General features: G+C 47.2%; 1 protein-coding gene across 1 annotated transcript in view; it reads left to right on the top strand.

Annotated features, from left to right (window-relative positions):
- Nucleotides 1-18,942, top strand: part of PSTPIP2 (proline-serine-threonine phosphatase interacting protein 2) — a 152,035-nt gene that overhangs the window by 97,670 nt on the left and 35,423 nt on the right. The window contains exons 8-11 of the mRNA XM_089656879.1: nt 324-369; nt 3,025-3,104; nt 8,186-8,284; nt 15,676-15,772. Coding sequence (XP_089513005.1) covers nt 324-369; nt 3,025-3,104; nt 8,186-8,284; nt 15,676-15,772 — 322 coding nt within the window. The remainder of the gene's footprint in view (nt 1-323; nt 370-3,024; nt 3,105-8,185; nt 8,285-15,675; nt 15,773-18,942) is intronic.

Genomic DNA, 18,942 nt, shown 5'->3' with positions numbered 1-18,942 from the left:
GTGGTTAGTGGGAGAAGGGCCTCCTTACAATGGTGGTCATCGGGAGAAGGGTTCCTTTGCATTGGTGATCAGTGAAGAAGGCCCCCCTACTACCTGTTGGTCCTCAGGCCACTCATCACATTTGAGCAGCACCAGGGGATGTGGTGGGCCTACTCTTGCCCTTCTCTACAAAAGATGAGATGTGTACATTATAGTGGGTGGGGTATTGGTGCTTCTGGGGAGCTGACATTCTATGTGACAGTACTTGCAGGAACCTTAGCATGCTGGCCAGGTGCCAAAACAGGTATCTCTGAGCTTTAATATTTATATTGTTTTCTTCCCAGATATATGCAAAGTTGGCTCATTCCAAGGTGACATTAGAGGATGCAGGTGAGCTATACTTTATATTCCTAATTTATAAGAAAACTTGGCACTATCATAGTACAGAGGAACCCACACTGTACACCAGGGGTCTCCAAACCTGCTAAACAAAGGGCCAGTTCACTGTCTTTCAGACTTTAGGAGGGCCGGACTGTGGCCAGTGGGAGTAGAAAATGCTCTAGTATCAGTGTGAGTAAACAGTGGCTCAGGCTTGGTGGTCATTAGCTGTAAAAAATATTATATAGTGCTTGTGGTTAGTATGAGGAGGAACAGTGCCCCATCATTGGTGTCAGTGGAAGTAATAGTGCCCCAATGTTGGTTTCAGTGGAAGGAATAGTTCCCCATTGTGGGAGTCAATGGGAGGAATAGTGCCCCATAGTTGGTGTCAGTGAAAGGAATATTGTGTCCCACAGTTGGTGTCAGTAGAAGAAATAGGACCCCATAGTTGGTGTCAGTGGAAGGAATAGTGCCTTATTGTTAATGTCAGTACCTCATATTAGTGAAAGGAATAGTGCCTCATATCATTGGAAGGAATAGTGCCTCATATCAGCGGAAGGAATAGTGCCTCATATCAGCGGAAGAAATAGTGCCTCATATCAGTGGAAGGAATAGTGCCTCATATCAGCGTAAGAAAAAATTGCCTCATATCAGCGGAAGGAATAGTGCCTCATATCATTGGAAGGAATAGTGCCTCATATCATTGGAAGGAATAGTGCCTCCATATCAGTGGAAGGAATAGTGCCTCCATATCAGCGGAAGGAATAGTGCCTCATATCATTGGAAGGAATAGTGCCTCATATTAGTGGAAGAAATAGTGCCTCCATATCATTGGAAGGAATAGTGCCTCCATATCAGTGGAAGGAATAGTGCCTCATATCAGCGGAAGGAATAGTGCCTCATATCAGCGGAAGGAATAGTGCCTCATATCAGCGGAAGGAATAGTGCCTCCATATCATTGGAAGGAATAGTGCCTCCATATCATTGGAAGGAATAGTGCCTCCATATCATTGGAAGGAATAGTGCCTCATATCATTGGAAGGAATAGTGCCTCATATCAGCGGAAGGAATAGTGCCTCATATCAGCGGAAGGAATAGTGCCTCATATCAGCGGAAGGAATAGTGCCTCATATCAGCGGAAGGAATAGTGCCTCATATCAGCGGAAGGAATAGTGCCTCCATATCAGCGGAAGGAATAGTGCCTCCATATCATTGGAAGGAATAGTGCCTCCATATCATTGGAAGGAATAGTGCCTCATATCAGCGGAAGGAATAGTGCCTCCATATCAGCGGAAGGAATAGTGCCTCATATCATTGGAAGGAATAGTGCCTCCATATCATTGGAAGGAATAGTGCCTCAATATCATTGGAAGGAATAGTGCCTCATATCAGCGGAAGGAATAGTGCCTCATATCAGCGGAAGGAATAGTGCCTCATATCAGCGGAAGGAATAGTGCCTCCATATCAGTGGAAGGAATAGTGCCTCCATATCAGTGGAAGGAATAGTGCCTCCATATCAGCGGAAGGAATAGTGCCTCATATCATTGGAAGGAATAGTGCCTCCATATCATTGGAAGGAATAGTGCCTCAATATCATTGGAAGGAATAGTGCCTCATATCAGCGGAAGGAATAGTGCCTCATATCAGCGGAAGGAATAGTGCCTCATATCAGCGGAAGGAATAGTGCCTCCATATCAGTGGAAGGAATAGTGCCTCCATATCAGTGGAAGGAATAGTGCCTCATATCAGCGGAAGGAATAGTGCCTCATATCAGCGGAAGGAATAGTGCCTCATATCATTGGAATAGTGACTGATATCAGTGGAAGGGATAGTGCCTCCATATCATTGGAAGGAATAGTGCCTCATATCAGTGGAAGGGATAGTACTTCCATGTCAGTGGGAGGAATAGTGCCTCTATATCACTGGGAGGAATAGTGCCTCCATATCAGTGGAAGGAATAGTGCCTCCATATCAGCGGAAGGAATAGTGCCTCCATATCAGTGGAAGGAATAGTGCCTCCATATCAGTGGGAGGAATAGTGCCTCCATGTCACTGGGAGGAATAGTGCCCCTACTGACTCACGCGCTGCAGTGTGGAGAGCACTGCTGTACAATAGAGTCTATACAAATCTCATGGAATGAGTGATAACACGAGTCCCGGAATGCACATACAAAAATGTCTTTTTTATCCTTGGAGGAATCCTGTGCCAAGAGAAACACGAAGGCTGTTGTTTAAAAATGCTAGCTGCCTGGCAGTCCTGCGCTACTTTGGAAAATCACTGGCGTTATTGAATCAGCAAGACAGCTGAGATCATATAAATTCTTATTATTTATTTCAGGTACTTATATAGCGCCATCAATTTACACAGCACTTTACATATATATTGTACATCCACATCAGTCCCTAACCCTCAAGGGGTGTACAATCTACGATCCCTAACTTACATTCATACATACACATACTAGGGACAATTTAGACAGGATCCAATTCACCTACCAGCATGTCTTTGGAGTGTGGGAGGAAACCGGAGTACCCGGAGGAAACCCACACAGGCACAGGGAGAACATGCAAACTCCATGCAGATATTGTCCTGGCCAGAATTCAAACTGCAATGATTTATAAATGGATTGGGGGATATACACTTATCTATGACGTTTTATTTTTCAGATAAGACCTACCAGCAGAATGTCAACCTATTAGATAAAATCCGGGAAGACTGGCAGTCTGAGCACATTATAGCCTGTGTGGTATGTATATTCCGCCATTCTGCCTCCATCAGTCTGCAGGGACACTCAGATGAAAGGACGCAGACTTTGTGCTGTTGGGTTTTCTTTTTCAAAGTTATTATAATGGTGACGGTATGCCATGTCTGCTACCTGCACACCAGCTCAGCTCCCCTGGAGGAAATGTCAGCCACCTTCCAGAAACACTCTGGGGGGAGATTTACTAAAACTGGAGAGTGCAAAATCTGCTGCATTTCTGCATAGAAACCAATCAGCTTCCAGATTTTATTGCCAATGCAAAATTGAACAAGCTGAAGTTACAAACTGATTGGCTCCCATGTACATCTGCTCCAGATTCTGAGTGCTACGGTTTTAGTAAATCCCCCTGTAACGGAAGTGCAGGCAGGACAGAGCACACGGAGAAGATGGGGAACACACAAAGCTTTATTGAAGCAACAAAAGGACAGACACTCAATGGGGAAATGGCAGGGAGGGTGATGTGTGCGCAAACCAGGGACGATTCCAGGCACGGGGGGTCTTCAGCGACAGGCAGGCAGTCTCCCCCCTAGGCTTGGGGCCTCAGCCGAGCTCCCTCCATGACTGGACAGCGGATTGAAGACTCGGGCAACAGGAGGCAACCTACCACTGGTCAGGGACCTCGGGCAACAGGCAGCAAACTACCCCTGGGCAGGGGTTTTGGGCAACAGGTGGCAACCTACCACTGGGCAGGGGCCTCAGGCAACAGGCGTCAATCTACCCCTGGGCAGGGGTCTCGGGCAACAGGAGGCAATCTACCCCTGGGCAGGGGCTCGGGCAACAGGCGGCAACCTACCACTGGGCAGGGGCATCAGGCAACAACCTACCACTGGGCAGGGGCCTCGGGCAACAGGCGGCAATCTACTCCTGGGCAGGGGTCTCAGACAACAGGCGTCAACCTACCACTGGGCAGGGGCCTCGGGCAACAGGTGGCAACCTACCACTGAGCAGGGGCCTTGGGCAACAGGCGGCAATCTACCCCTGGGCAGGGGCTCGGGCAACAGGCGGCAACCTACTACTGGGCAGGGGCCTCGGGGACTCAACGGGACTCTAGCTGTGGAGTCTGGCCACAGCACAGCTCCCACCCAGCTTTCTAGGGTCATTGGGTTCACGGGGACTCAACGGGTAGCGATGGCTCAAGCACTCAGGGGCACCACAGGTAGCCATACTCCGGGCATGCCATCAGGACATGGGTGGTCAGTGCACACACAGCGGGGCAGTTCGGAACACGGGTGGTCGGTGCACACACCGGGGACAGTTCAGGACACAGGTGGTCAGTGCGCACAACAGGGACAGTTCAGGACACTGGTGGTCGGTGCACACAGCGGGGACAGTTCAGAACACGGGTGGTCGGTGCACACAGCAGGCACAGTTCAGGACACAGGTGGTCAGTGCGCACAACAGGGACAGTTCAGGACACGGGTGGTCGGTGCACACAGCGGGGACAGTTCAAAACACGGGTGGTCGGTGCACACAGCGGGCGGGGACAGTTCAGGACACAGGTGGTCAGTGCGCACAACAGGGACAGTTCAGGACACGGGTGGTCGGTGCACACAGTGGGGACAGCTCAGAACACGGGTGGTCGGTGCACACAGTGGGGACAGTTCAGGACACAGGTGGTCAGTGCGCACAATAGGGACAGTTCAGGACACAGGTGGTCAGTGCACACAACAGGGACAGTTCAGGACACAGGTGGTCAGTGCACACAACAGGGACAGTTCAGGACACGGGTGGTCAGTGCACACAACAGGGACAGTTCAGGACACGGGTGGTCGGTGCACACAGTGGGGACAGTTCAGAACACGGGTGGTCGGTGCACACAGCGGGGACAGTTCAGGACACTCACGGTAAGCAGCTTGCAGACCCTCAGCGGCAGGCGGCTCCAGACAGGGACGACCAGCGGCAAGCGTTCCAGGGACAACCAGCTATCAGCAGACAGCAGCAGCTCCCAGGGCACTCAGCAGCAGACAGCTTCCAGGGACACGCAGCCACGGACAGTGTGCAGGGTCCCTCAGCAGCAGCTCCCAGGGCACTCAGCAGCAGACAGCCTCCAGGGACATGCAGCCACGGACAGTGTGCAGGGTCCCTCAGCAGCAGCTCTCAGGGCACACAGCAGCAGACAGCTTCCAGGGACACGCAGCCACGGATAGTGTGCAGGGTCCCTCAGCAGCAGCTCCCAGGGCACTCAGCAGCAGACAGGGTGCAAGGGTGCCCAGTAGACAGGCTTACAGACTTGCAGGGTCTCAGCTGTGGGGTCTGACCTTTGAGGAGAAGGCTCATGCAGAGCTGTGGAGACTCCCAACCCTGGGGTATTGCAGAGGGCTACAGTCCTGACATTTTGGGGGTCTGCAGAGTGCGCAGGGGGGATGGCTGGGGAGGCTCGGTCCCCCTCACCCGAGCCTCCCGGCATCTTTCTGGGAGCAAGATGATTCCAGCAGCATGGACAGGAACAGAGAGAGGACGGCTGCTTCCTGTGCGGGTCTTTTGAAGACCATGTGGGACGCGGCTAGGTTGCCTCGGCAACGGCCGGCCCAGCCCTGTCCATGGAAGCCCCACAGACCTCGGAATGTGCAAGGGGGATGGGAGGGGTGGAGGGATATGGCGGGGGATGGGAGAGGCACTGGCAGTCCGTGACATCCCCCCTCTGTATCAACTCCTGCACCTGGTGATTGACCCATCAGTGTGGTGTGCAGCCTCCGTGGCTTAGGCCTGGTTCACACCAATACGTATTTTAGTGCTCTTTGCAGAAAAACATTACAGTCCATTTATCATGGTTTCCTATGGGACACGTTCACTTTTAGGCCCCTTTCACACGGCCGTTCTGTTTTTCTTCATCAGTTCAATCACGTTTTTCCAAGAAAAAAACATATCTGTTTACATCCGTTTTCATCCCTTTACAACCATTTTTCATCCATTTACATCTGTTTCAGTTTTTCAGCGGTTTACATCCATTTTTCATTCATTTACATCCGTTTTAGTCAGTGTACATCAGTTTTTCAACCGTTTACATACGTTTTCATCCTTTTACATCAGTTTTCATCCATTTTCGTCTGTTTACATCCATTTTTCATCCATTTACATCTGTTTACATCAGTTTTTCATCGTTTTACATCAATTTTTCATTCATTTACATCCGTTTTTGTCAGTTTACATCAGTTTTTCAACCGTTTACATACGTTTTCGTTCTCTTACATCAGTTTTCGTCCTTTTACATCCATTTTTAATCAATTTACATCTGTTTACATCAGTTTTTCATGGGTTTACTTCCATTTTTCATCCATTTACATCGTTTTTTGTCAGTTTACATCGGTTTTTCATCCATTCACATCCGTTTTCGTCTGTTTACATTCATTTTTCATTCATTTACATCCGTTTTTCAACCGTTTACATCCATTTTTGTCCTCTTACATCAGTTTTCATCCGTTTTCGTCTGTTTACATCCCTTTTTCATCCATTTACATCTGTTTACATCAGTGTTTCATCGGTTTACATCCATTTTTCATCCGTTTACATCTGTTTATGTCAGTTTACATCGGTTTTTCATCCATTCACATCCATTTTTGTCTTTTTACAGCCATTTTTCATCCGTTTACATCCATGTTTCGTCCGTTTACATCCATATTCAGTTTTAGTAAATCCCCCCCCTCTGCATCATCTCCTGCACCTGGTGATTGACCCATCAGTGTGGAGTGCGGCCTCCAAGGCTTAGGCCTGGTTCACACCAATACGTATTTTAGTGCTTTTTGCAGAAATGCATTACAGTCCATTTAACATGGTTTCCTATGGGACACATTCACTTTTCGGTTCCTTTCACACGGGCTTTCCGTTTTTTTTCATCAGTTCAGTCACATTTTTTCAGAGAAAAAACAGATCAGTTCATATCTGTTTTCCATCAGTTTACATTCATTTTTTTGTCCGTCTACATCTGTATTCACCCATTTACATCCATTTTTCGTCCATCTACATCAGTTTACATCTGTTTTTCATTCGTTTTTAATCTGTTTTTCATCCATTTAAATCCATTTAGTCCGTTTACATCTGTTTTTCATCCAATTACATCTATTTTGTCCTTTTACATCTGTTTTTCATCCAATTACATCCATTTCGTCCGTTTACATCTGTTTTTCATCCATTTACATCCATTTGTCCATTTACATCCATTTTTGTCCATTTACATCCATTTTTTCCATCAGTTTTTTTGTCCGTTTACATCCTTTGTTCATCCGTTCTGTTTTTTTAACGGACAAAAAATAGGGTTTTCTTACGTTCCAAAAAACGGATGTTAACAAATGCAGACATGAACAGATCTAAACAGAGCATCATCTGTTTACATCCGCTAGTCCATAGAAATACATGGGGGTCCATATTTCATCCATAAACGGACAGATGAAAAACGGACATACGGAACGCCCGTGTGAAAGAGCCCTTATGCTTTTTTCAGCGCTATGTTTTTCGAAAGGGTCAGGGACTTTTTTTCAAATGCAAAACATTGAATTTTTGGTTCATTAGACTTCAGTTAAGACGCTGCAGAGAATGCATGTTCGTTTTTTGACACATTTTGCATTTTCTTCTGCCCAGCAACAAGTTGGTCCAAAAAAAGAAGCGTGGAAAAAAACAACGCAAAACGCACCATAAATAGAAATGCAAAATAGACAAAACTGCATTGGCGTGAACCAGGCCTAATAGTAATGAGCAGGAGGTAGCTCGGCATTTCACCCACTCTGGCTGTGTGTGCTGTATATGAATGAACACGTCCTTTTTTGGTCTGGTTTTGCCCGTCTAAAATGATCCCAAGTATGATGAATGTTGGTGACTGGCCATACACTATACAATTTTCTGTTCAATTTCTGCCCAATTTCCTTTACATTCTCCATCAACTATGTAGCACAAGAGCCTGCTTAATTGGATACAATTGAAAGTGTTGTTCAGGTTTGACCTCCTACTGTATGGTTTTTGGTAAATTCAAAGCATCTAAAGAAAATTGTATAATGTATGGCCAGCCCTAGTCTGCTAATGACATTGAGAGGTGAAATATAGTTTTTATTTTTGTGTCAACTTTTCTTCTGCAGTTTTTTGAGAACCAGGAATGGGATCGGATAAACTATTACCGGAACGCAGTGTGGACTCACGTCAACCAATTGTCCCAGCAGTGCATCGTCAGTGATGGGGTAAGCAGGGGTCTTGCAAAGCGTTCTCTGAATGGACAAGTTGGAGATTATGACACAGGGGCGGACTGATAACTCATGGGGCCCCCGGGCAATAGGGGATCATGGGGCCCCTGTGTCCTTGCCCAAACTCAAAAAAGCCTATGAAAAAGGTACCAGGGGCATCTCATGGGGCCCACTACTGACCTCGGGCCCTCGGGCAGTGCCCGAGTTTCCAAATGGTCAGTCCGCCCCTGTTGTGACATCAGCGCCCCACTTCTCCACCTCGCTTAATCTGAAAATGCTTGCATTCACTGAGAAAGTGCAAAGAGTTCCCTGAATGGCGCCCGTGCCAACTGAGCGACCTCCTTCACTGTGCAGTTGGTCATCCGCTCGGCACGGAACCTGGAAGCAAGTGGAGTAGCGGTGTCTGCTACCGGGGCTGCTGTTAGAAACCATGGGGCCCCATACAGCCAACCTGACAGGGCCCCCATAAAAAAAACAAAAACAGTTTCAACCAGAAAAAAAAAAGCAGATTCTCCCATCCACACATTTGATGTGGATGGGCAGGGCCGTGGATAAAGGGGAACCACCAGTCCTTCTGTATGGGGCCCAGGCTGGGTGAATTAGATGTGGGCAGGAAAGGTGAGTGTCACGGCGGGGGGAGGGGTCAATTACTGGAACCAATCCCCTGTAGGGCTCTCTCTGCAGCTGTTGAAAGCCGGCTTCTTCTCCTCTCCCTCCTTCGCTGGCTTTCAGCTGCTGCAGAGAGAGCCATGGATACAAATGGGGAAACAGAAAAAGGGTGCACCGACCCAGTGCATCATCGTTTAAAATAATTTTTTAAAGAAACAAAATAGGTATCATACTCACAATGGACATAATAACACAGGCATGTCAAACTGAACAAGGTGTATGATCCAAACAACATCTGAGTCCATACGATGGAACCCTGGATGACCAACTGGCTAACGCGTTTCGAGGACACAACCTCTTCCTCAGAGGCTTCTTCTCCTCTCCCTCCTCTGCTGGCTTTCAGCTGCTGCAGAGAGAGCCATACAGGGGATCGATTACAGTCATTTACCAGCCCCTTCCATTCCTGAATGAACACAGTGAGTGACAGCTACCGATCACTCACTGTGTTCATTCAGGAAAGGAAGAGTCTGCTAAATGTGACATATATACAGGACCCTTCGCCCACTCTCAATCCTGAGGGATCCTATTGTGTGCTTGCAGCTGCTGGTGGGAAGGAGAGGAGGGGGGCCGGTAGCACTGCGGGGGGCCTGGGCAGCAGGGGGAAATGTATGATACACGGGAAGGGGGATGGGTGTGATGGGGGCAATTACGGGAACCGTTCCCCTGTATGGCTCTCTCTGCAGCAGCTGAAATCCAGTGGGAAGGAGAGGAGGGGAGCCGGTAGCACTGCGGGGGGCCTGGGCAGCAGGGGAAAATGTATGATACATGAGGAGGGTGATGGGTGTGTCAGGGGGCAATTTCTGGAACCGATCCCCTGTATGACTCTCTCTGCAGCAGCTGAAAGCCAGCAGGAGGGAGAGGAGAAGAGGCCAACTTTCAGCTGCTGCAGAGAGAGCCACATAGGGGATCGGTTCCAGTAATTTCCCCCTGCCGTGCCAATCACCCTCCCTGCCCACAGCCCATTCATTCAGCTGCCTGGGCCCCCCTGCTGGCCTGGGCCCCGTACAGGAGGACTGGTGGTACCCCCTTATCCACGGCCCTGTCTGCTACAGTGATTTTCAGCTTCAATAGTAATTCCACCTGTATGGCAACACATACCTACATTAAACCAAGCCGGATGAAAACTCATCATACCGAAACGTCAGCTTAGGCTCCATGCACACTAGCTGTTTTTATTAAACTCAAAAAAACTCTGGAAAAAATGCTGGATAAAAATGCTGCTAATAGTTTTTTTAGTAGTGTTTTAGTAGCATTCAGGAGCATTAGCGTTTAATAGTGTTTTTACAGTACATGTAGAGGGAAAAAAATGCCAGAAAAAGCTGTTAGGAGCGTTTTAGTAGCGTTTAGAGTTTTTTCTGCTGAAAAAAAATGCTCCGAAAAACTCTACACTGAGTCCTCATGCACACGGGACGTTTTTACAGTGGCTGTTTTTGGCTTTTGATGTTTTTTTCTACAGCCAGTAAACCCCCCCAGCATGTTATCCTATGTGTCCATCCCCGCCATGTTCTCCTATGTGTCCATCCCTGGCATGTTATCCTATGTGTCCATCCCCGCCATGTTCTCCTATGTGTCCATCCCCGGCATGTTATCCTATGTGTCCATCCCCATCATGTTCTCCTATGTGTCCATCCCCGGCATGTTATCCTATGTGTCCATCCCCGGCATGTTATCCTATGTGTCCATCCCCGGCATGTTATCCTATGTGTCCATCCCCATCATGTTCTCCTATGTGTCCATCCCCGGCATGTTATCCTATGTGTCCATCCCCGGCATGTTATCCTGTGTGTCCATCCCCGGCATGTTATCCTATGTGTCCATCCCCGGCATGTTCTCCTATGTGTCCATCCCCGGCATGTTCTCCTATGTGTCCATCCCCGGCATGTTATCCTATGTGTCCATCCCCGCCATGTTATCCTATGTGTCCATCCCCGGCATGTTATCCTATGTGTCCATCCCCGGCATGTTCTCCTATGTGTCCATCCCCGGCATGTTATCCTGTGTGTCCATCCCCGGCATGTTATCCTGTGTGTCCATCCCCATCATGTTCTCCTATGTGTCCATCCCCGGCATGTTATCCTATGTGTCCATCCCCGCCATGTTATCCTATGTGTCCATCCCCGGCATGTTATCCTATGTGTCCATCCCCGCCATGTTATCCTATGTGTCCATCCCCAGCATGTTCTCCTATGTGTCCATCCCCAGCATGTTAGCCTATGTGTCCATCCCCGGCATGTTATCCTATGTGTCCATCCCCGGCATGTTCTCCTATGTGTCCATCCCCGGCATGTTCTCCTATGTGTCCATCCCCGGCATGTTCTCCTATGTGTCCATCCCCGGCATGTTATCCTATGTGTCCATCCCCGGCATGTTATCCTATGTGTCCATCCCCGGCATGTTCTCCTATGTGTCCGTCCCCGGCATGTTATCCTATGTGTCCGTCCCCGGCATGTTATCCTATGTGTCCATCCCCGGCATGTTATCCTATGTGTCCATCCCCGGCATGTTATCCTATGTGTCCATCCCCATCATGTTCTCCTATCTGTCCGTCCCCGGCATGTTATCCTATGTGTCCGTCCCCGGCATGTTATCCTATGTGTCCGTCCCCGGCATGTTGTCCTATGTGTCCGTCCCCGGCATGTTATCCTATGTGTCCGTCCCCGGCATGTTATCCTATGTGTCCGTCCCCGGCATGTTATCCTATGTATCCGTCCCCGGCATGTTATCCTATGTGTCCGTCCCCGGCATGTTATCCTATGTGTCCGTCCCCGGCATGTTATCCTATGTGTCCATCCCCGGCATGTTATCCTATGTGTCCATCCCCGGCATGTTATCCTATGTGTCCGTCCCCGGCATGTTATCCTATGTGTCCATCCCCGGCATGTTATCCTATGTGTCCGTCCCCGGCATGTTGTCCTATGTGTCCGTCCCCGGCATGTTATCCTATGTGTCCGTCCCCGGCATGTTATCCTATGTGTCCGTCCCCGGCATGTTATCCTATGTGTCCGTCCCCGGCATGTTATCCTATGTGTCCGTCCCCGGCATGTTATCCTATGTGTCCATCCCCTTCATGTTATCCTATGTGTCCATCCCCGGCATGTTATCCTATGTGTCCATCCCTGGCATGTTATCCTATGTGTCCATCCCCGGCATGTTATCCTATGTGTCCATCCCCGGCATGTTATCCTATGTGTCCATCCCCGGCATGTTATCCTATGTGTCCATCCCCGGCATGTTATCCTATGTGTCCATCCCCGGCATGTTATCTTATGTGTCCATCCCCGGCATGTTATCCTATGTGTCCATGCACGCATAGACTGGAATCAGCGTTTTTTGGCTGGAAAAAAAACAGAACTAGTGGGTTTATAGAGGAGTTTTTTAGCTGTAAAAAACGCTCTAATGCTGAAAAAAACGCCCAAAACACAGCAAAAAACCGCAAACCGGCATTTTTGGACTTTTTTTTACCCCAAAATTTTTTTTTATCTTGGTAAAAAAACAAAATGCTAAAAAACGCAAAACGTGGAAAAATGAGGGAAAACGCTGCTAATTGCGTCAAAACGCTGCTAAACGCTAATGCAAAAACACTAAAAAAGCTGAAAAACTTGCATTTTTAAAGCAATCATTTCTCCTCCTCTGGCTGCATTCTTGCAACCATTGAGAAATACTGTGAGAGCTGTGATTGGCCACAGCTTGTCACATGGTACAAGGCTGTTGTGAATAGCCTTGTACCATGTGACCTCTGTGATCATTCACAGATTTCAGACGTAGAAAGCAATGATTTCAGAAGTGACATCTTGCTTACTACTCTGCATGTGATCACTGATTGGACAATCAGTGATCCAGGGGTGGACTGACCATTTGGAAACTCGGGCACTGCCTGAGGGCCCGGGGTCAGTAGGGGGCCCCATGAGATGCCCCTGATACCTTTTTCATAGGCTTTTTTGAGTTTGGGCAAGGACACAGGGGCCCCATGATCCCCTATTGAGGGCCGGGGTCAGTAGGGGGCCCCATGAGATGCCCCTGGTAACTTTTTCATAGGCTTTTTTGAGTTTGGGCAAGGACACAGGGGCCCCATGATCCCCTATTGCCCGGGGGCCCCATGAGTTGTTAGTCCGCCCCTGATGGGAGCAGATTGCTGAATCATCACTGGTTGCTGGATTATCTCTCATAGTAGTGTTGGCTAGTCCACCCCCATGACTGTGGGACATTCTTAACAGAGGCTGCTTGAGTTTGTTTCCTTCTATTGCCTGGGGGCCCCATGAGTTGTCAGTCCGCCCCTGCAGTGATCACATGATTGGGACCTCGCAGAGAGGTTCCGTACGACGATCGGTGTTCCACTGTGTCTGGAGGACAAAGCGGGCACCGGATTGCAGTGCTGCGTGCTCCCAGGGATCGCGCACAAGCAGCGGGCGGGGAAGCCGTTTATAAATGGCCACCCGACCCTGCACTGCCACCGTCCGGCAGGACGGGAGGTGGTTAATATATTTGTACTGTATGTCTACCTGCCAACCCACATGGAAGAAAAATATATTTGAAATACTACAATTTTGGCCGGTATGACTTTCTGTGTTCATATTGGAGTGATCCCCCCAGTACCGTTTTTTAGAGTGGGCGGTCGGCTCTCTTGTAATAGCAATCGGAGTAGATTTCCAGCTGCTGGATTACTATTACAAGCAGCAGGAGGGGACGCCTCCCCTCTCTCAGGTTCTTCCGCCCCACCAGGAGAACCGAGACACCAGCCCGCGCATGCGCGGGCTGGTAGAACAGCCAAACAGAGCCGGGATTGGCTTTGATTGGCTCTCTATCATAGTAAAGCAGAAGCGATGACCTGACATCACTTCCAGTCAGGGGCGGACTGACCATTTGGAAACTCGGGCATTGCCCGAGGGCCCGGGGTCAGTAGGGGGCCCCATGAGATGCTCCTAGTACCTTTTTCATAGGCTTTTTTTAGTTTGGGCAAGGACACAGGAGCCCCATGATCCCCTACTGCCCGGGGGCCCCATGAGTTGTCAGTCCGCCCCTGCTTCCAGTTTATTCAGAAGTTATCGGCGCCATTTTTAAAAAATAAAATTATCGAGAAACACCGATCTTGGTGTTTTTTAATTCTTTTAAATTTAGAGGAGGAATCTGGGGTCTATAGACCCCAGATCTTTTCATAAAGAGTACCTGTCACATGTCTATCGCTGTCACAAAGATATATACATTCCTTGTGACAGCAACAACAGTGATCCCACGCACGTCTGCAAGACTTCTCCAGGTCCTCCCCCATCCTCTGGAACTCACTACCCCAATCTATCAGACTGTCGCCTTCCCTCCTCACCTTCAGGCGCTCCCTGAAAACCCACTTCTTCAGGGAAGCCTATCCCACCCTCACCTAACAGCCATTCTCCTTCATTCCCCCTACCACTCCATCCCCCACAGCCATTTCCTCCTGTACCACTACCCCCTCCCTCCTAGATTGTAAGCTTGAAAGAGTAGGGCCCTATAACCCCTCTTGTGTAGTTGCTGTACTGTTTCATACATTGTCCCCCCCTCTATTGTTCAGCGCTGAGAAAACTCTTTGGCGCTATATAAACTCAATGTAATGTAATATTATAAAAAAAAAATAAAAAAAATAATAATTAAAAAAACAAAAATCCTGGGCTCGTGCTCTAAGGCGAATGCATGCATTGGTCCTGCACGCACGCAAGCAGCAACTGACCCACACATGTGAAAGCAGTAATTCTAGCACCAGACCTCCTCTGTAAACTAAAGTGGTAACCTGTAAAGGTTTTTAGCCCTGGTTCACGAAAATCTGTGCAGCCGCACCACCCGCACAGAGAAATGCGGCCCCGCGGGCGGGTGCCATTCGTCCTAATGGCACGCCGCCCGCACTGGAAAACGCAACCGTATTGGGAACCGAGGTTCCCATGTGGGCTGCGTTTTAAAAAGTAGTGCAGGGACTTCTTCCTTGCGTGTCCCGGGGCACAGGAGTCCATTTGAATGAATGGGCTCTCGTGCCTGCACAAAACATGGCCCGCACGGCCAATTATATGTGAACCGGGGGTAAAAGCGTCGCCTATGGATAGTAAAATTTATGTTGTTTGTCGCCATTGCACAGGCATGTGCAATTTTAAAGCGTGACATGTTTGCTATCTATTTACTCGGTGTAACATCATCTTTTATATTTTACAAAATAAAAGAAAACGGTTACGTGTTTTTTTTTTGCAATAAAATTTTAAAAAGTGTATTTTTTTCCCCATGAAATTGCATTTAAAAAACTATGTGCAAATACCGTGTGACATAAAACATTTTAAAACTTACCAATTTATTCTCTAGGGCCTCTGCATAAAAAATATTGACTGTTTGGGGGTTTACTTAGGCTGGCCAGACACTATACAATTTTCTGTCCAATTTCCTTTAGATTTACCATCAACTATGAAGTACAAGAGCCGGCCTAATTGGATACAATTGAAAGTGTTGTTTAGGTTTGACCTCCTATTATATGGTTTTTGGTAAATCTAAAGCAAAAATCTCAGGAAAATTGCATAATGTATGGCCAGCCTTAGTAATTTTCTAGCAATAAAAAAATGATTGTCACATGTGAACAAAAAGTGCCAGAAATGGCCCAGACTGGAAGGTAGTTGATTTTGGCCTTGTGTGGCATTCATGCAATAAATATTTTAGAAATTGACCTCTTAATATCACTCTATAAGGCTCGTGTCATTTCTCTGATCTTTCAGATGTATGAAGAAGTCCGTAAAGGGCTGGAGGGCTGTAATATCGAAAAGGACATAGAATGCTTTGCGGAAGGCCACAAGACCGGAGATAAACCACCAGGTACTCCCTGACTTGGCATGTCCTACAAGAGTGTCTGTGCCAGGGGCGGACTGACAACTCATGGGGCCCCCGGGCAATAGGCGATCATGGGGCCCTTGTGTCCTCGCCCACACCCAAAAAAGCCAATGAAAGGTACCAGGGGCATCTCATTGGGCCCCCTACTGACCCCGGGCCCTCAGGCAGTGCCCGAGTTTACAAATGGTCAGTCCACCCCTGACCTGTGCATCGTATACCAGTTTACACCTATCGTCTGAGAAATGTAAAAAATTAAAAGCTGCAACTCTTGACTTCCTTCTGAAAATGCTGATTTCCTGGCTGTTACACTTATCCTCTGACTTCATTCTTTTTTTTTTTAAGTCACTGAGCTGGAACCAGTATACAGCTCTGTAAAGTCACCATAAGGTCGGGGACAATTCAGAAGTCTCTATCGATTGCCTCTCGGGGGATCAGGAAGGAATTTTTTCCCCTGCAGGAGCAAATTGGATCATGCTTTGTTGGTTTTTTTGCCTTCCTCTGGATCAACTGTGGGTGTAGGATTATAACTTTTTTTTTTTTTTTAATGGTTGAACTGGATGGACTTTTGTCTTTTTTCAGCCAGACTAACTATATAAATTGTTTTGGGTGAGCCATGTGATCAGCATTTTCAGTCAGCAGTGTTTTTTCCATCGTGATGGAGTTCTTTTAAAGGGTTTGTGTAGTCATCTATAATTTTCCTTCTATTAATAATGATATACATTCCATCTGCCTAACTTTAACAATGCAATGATGGTTTAACGAACACCAGGCAGGCTAAAGTGACAGGTGCTCTTGATAGGGCTTTCACTTTTCCACCTATACTTACTTTCTCTCCCACGTGGCACTGTTCACCTGCCAGGGCTCTTTTCTTCCCAGGATGCAGTGCTTAGAATCTGAGTGACCAATCATGATGCCAAGCACTGCACCTCGGGGGTGGGGTGGTTCCAACCCAGGCCTACAAGGAGCTTACACAGGACTTGTAAGTTAAGTTAGGGCTCCATGTACACTGCAGCTGATAAACTCACGTTTAGGAGATGTTCAGCGTTTTTCTCAGCAGCCCCTGAACTCACCCTAATGTTTTTCTATGTGTCCATGTACACATCGTTGTTTACAGTCATTTACAGGAATTTTAGTTTACAGTCGTTTTTTTGAACGCAGAAAACTTGCGTTCAGTTGATTTTATCAGCGTTTCAAACTCAAGACGCGGCAAATCGTGTTTATAAGCATTTGCGTTTGCAATTTTTTTTTTTAACTCTTCCAGTTCCCGATGCTGTCCAGAGCCTTTTTTCATCATGAAGAATGCATGCAAAGAGTTTTCAAGGTACTCAGATGGACAAAACACTGAACACAGGATGTTCCTACCAAGCTTGTCACACATTGTAATGACCAATTCACACCTCAGACCTCTCCCACCCTTGGAAACAAAAGATATGTTAATGACCAATTCACACCTCAGACCTCTCCCACCCTTGGAAACAAAAGATATGTTAATGACCATTCACACCTCAAGTTCCTCATGAAGACCCCCTGCCAGGTGGCCTAAATGACTCCCTCCACCAAACACCTTTCCCACCCTTGGAAACAAAAGAAATGTTGACGAGCAACTCACACCTATGCTAATCTCAACACATACTGCTGTCTCTGCTGCTACTCTCTGTATTTCTCTGAAACAGTCTGAAATAGTTAATAATTTACCACTTTTCAGTGCATTCGGACATTTGGGAGGTTCTCCTGTGCTTATCTTTAAAAAACGCTTCTAAACACAAACACGCATAAACACAGTATGCAAACGTGGCTAAACGGACTTTTTTTAACCTACATTTTCCAGCAGTCAGTTTCCATCGTTCAGAAGTGTCCCATGTCCTCCAGTGGCTGCACAAGGTGGTTGAACAGTGCAAAGAATGGCTGTGGTGACAGGTTCACTTTAAAAACTTGGCTGCTATGTATACTACCTAATTCTATATTTTATTGATAGCAGCCTGGCTTTAATTACCCCTTGGGGCAGATAGCCTCTAATGGAGGAGTTCTGCACAGGCAGTAAGAGTCCACAATTGGGGTTTTCTGGCTTAGACAGACAATGGCGGTATTTCTAGCACCCTAAACTACTTAAGCAGCTTATTTGAAATACAAAAAAAAAAAACTTAAAGCAGAATAAAGATTCCGCACCTGTCTGGTCTCTGTCCATGCCTCCTTCCTGTTTTCTCTCTCTTTTCTCCTTCCTCATGAGCTGGGCTGGGATTAGAGACTATTTGTGAAGGCAATCACTTCCTCTACTCACCCCAGTTTCACAGCAATGCATTTTTTAGTGCTTTTTGCAGAAACGCACTACAGTCCATTTAACATGGTGTCCTATGGGACATGTTCACATCCAGGCTTTTTTGAGCTGCTGCGTTTTTTTGGTAAGGAGCTGCGCTTTTTGCCACAATAGAGTTCAACGGAGAAGTTGCTGAAATGCATGCAGTGCGTTTTTGCTGTGTTTTTGTTGTGTTTTGTATTTTTTTTTCCTGCCCAGCAACAAAAACATTTTCCACTTCAACAAAACAAAAAAAAAAAAGCTGAAAAAACGCAAAAGGCGCCAAAAACACAGCAAAAACGCACTGCATGCATTTCAGCAGCTTCTCCATTGAACTCTGTTGTGGCAAAAACGCAGCTCCTTTCCAAACAAACGCATGTGTAAAAACGCAAACCACAATGCAAAAAGCATTAAAAAAAACATCAAGGCACAAAGCAGAAAGCATAGTTGTGAACCAAGCCTAAGGCCAACCACACCAGTTGTATAATTAGGCCTAAACAGGCCAGCTTCCCAGAAATCCCAGCAGTGCAAACATCCTTTAATAGCCAAGCTGGCTTTCTCAGTTCTTCTCTCACAATATATACATGAAGGGCAGATTTGTTTATTACGTATCCATCTTCTGTGAGCTGACTAGCTAAAAACAATGAATTGTCTGTGCACTGTAGAGGCAAATTGTTTAATCTTTATATTTATACCCAAAAATGAAAATACGACATTGAGAGAGCCTGTGAACTTTTAAACATAAAAAAATCCTCCTTACATCAGTTATTTTCTAAGATCGCCCCCTTACAACAAATTGCCCCAATCAGAGTGCCCCATTTACATCAACTGTTCCTATCAAAGTGCCTCCTTATATCAACTG

Source organism: Staurois parvus, unplaced genomic scaffold (assembly GCF_062004578.1).
Source record: "Staurois parvus isolate SC_StPar_1 unplaced genomic scaffold, SC_StPar_1.0 ptg000946l, whole genome shotgun sequence".
Taxonomy (NCBI): Eukaryota; Metazoa; Chordata; class Amphibia; order Anura; family Ranidae; genus Staurois; species Staurois parvus.
This window is presented reverse-complemented; position numbering and strand designations above follow the sequence as displayed.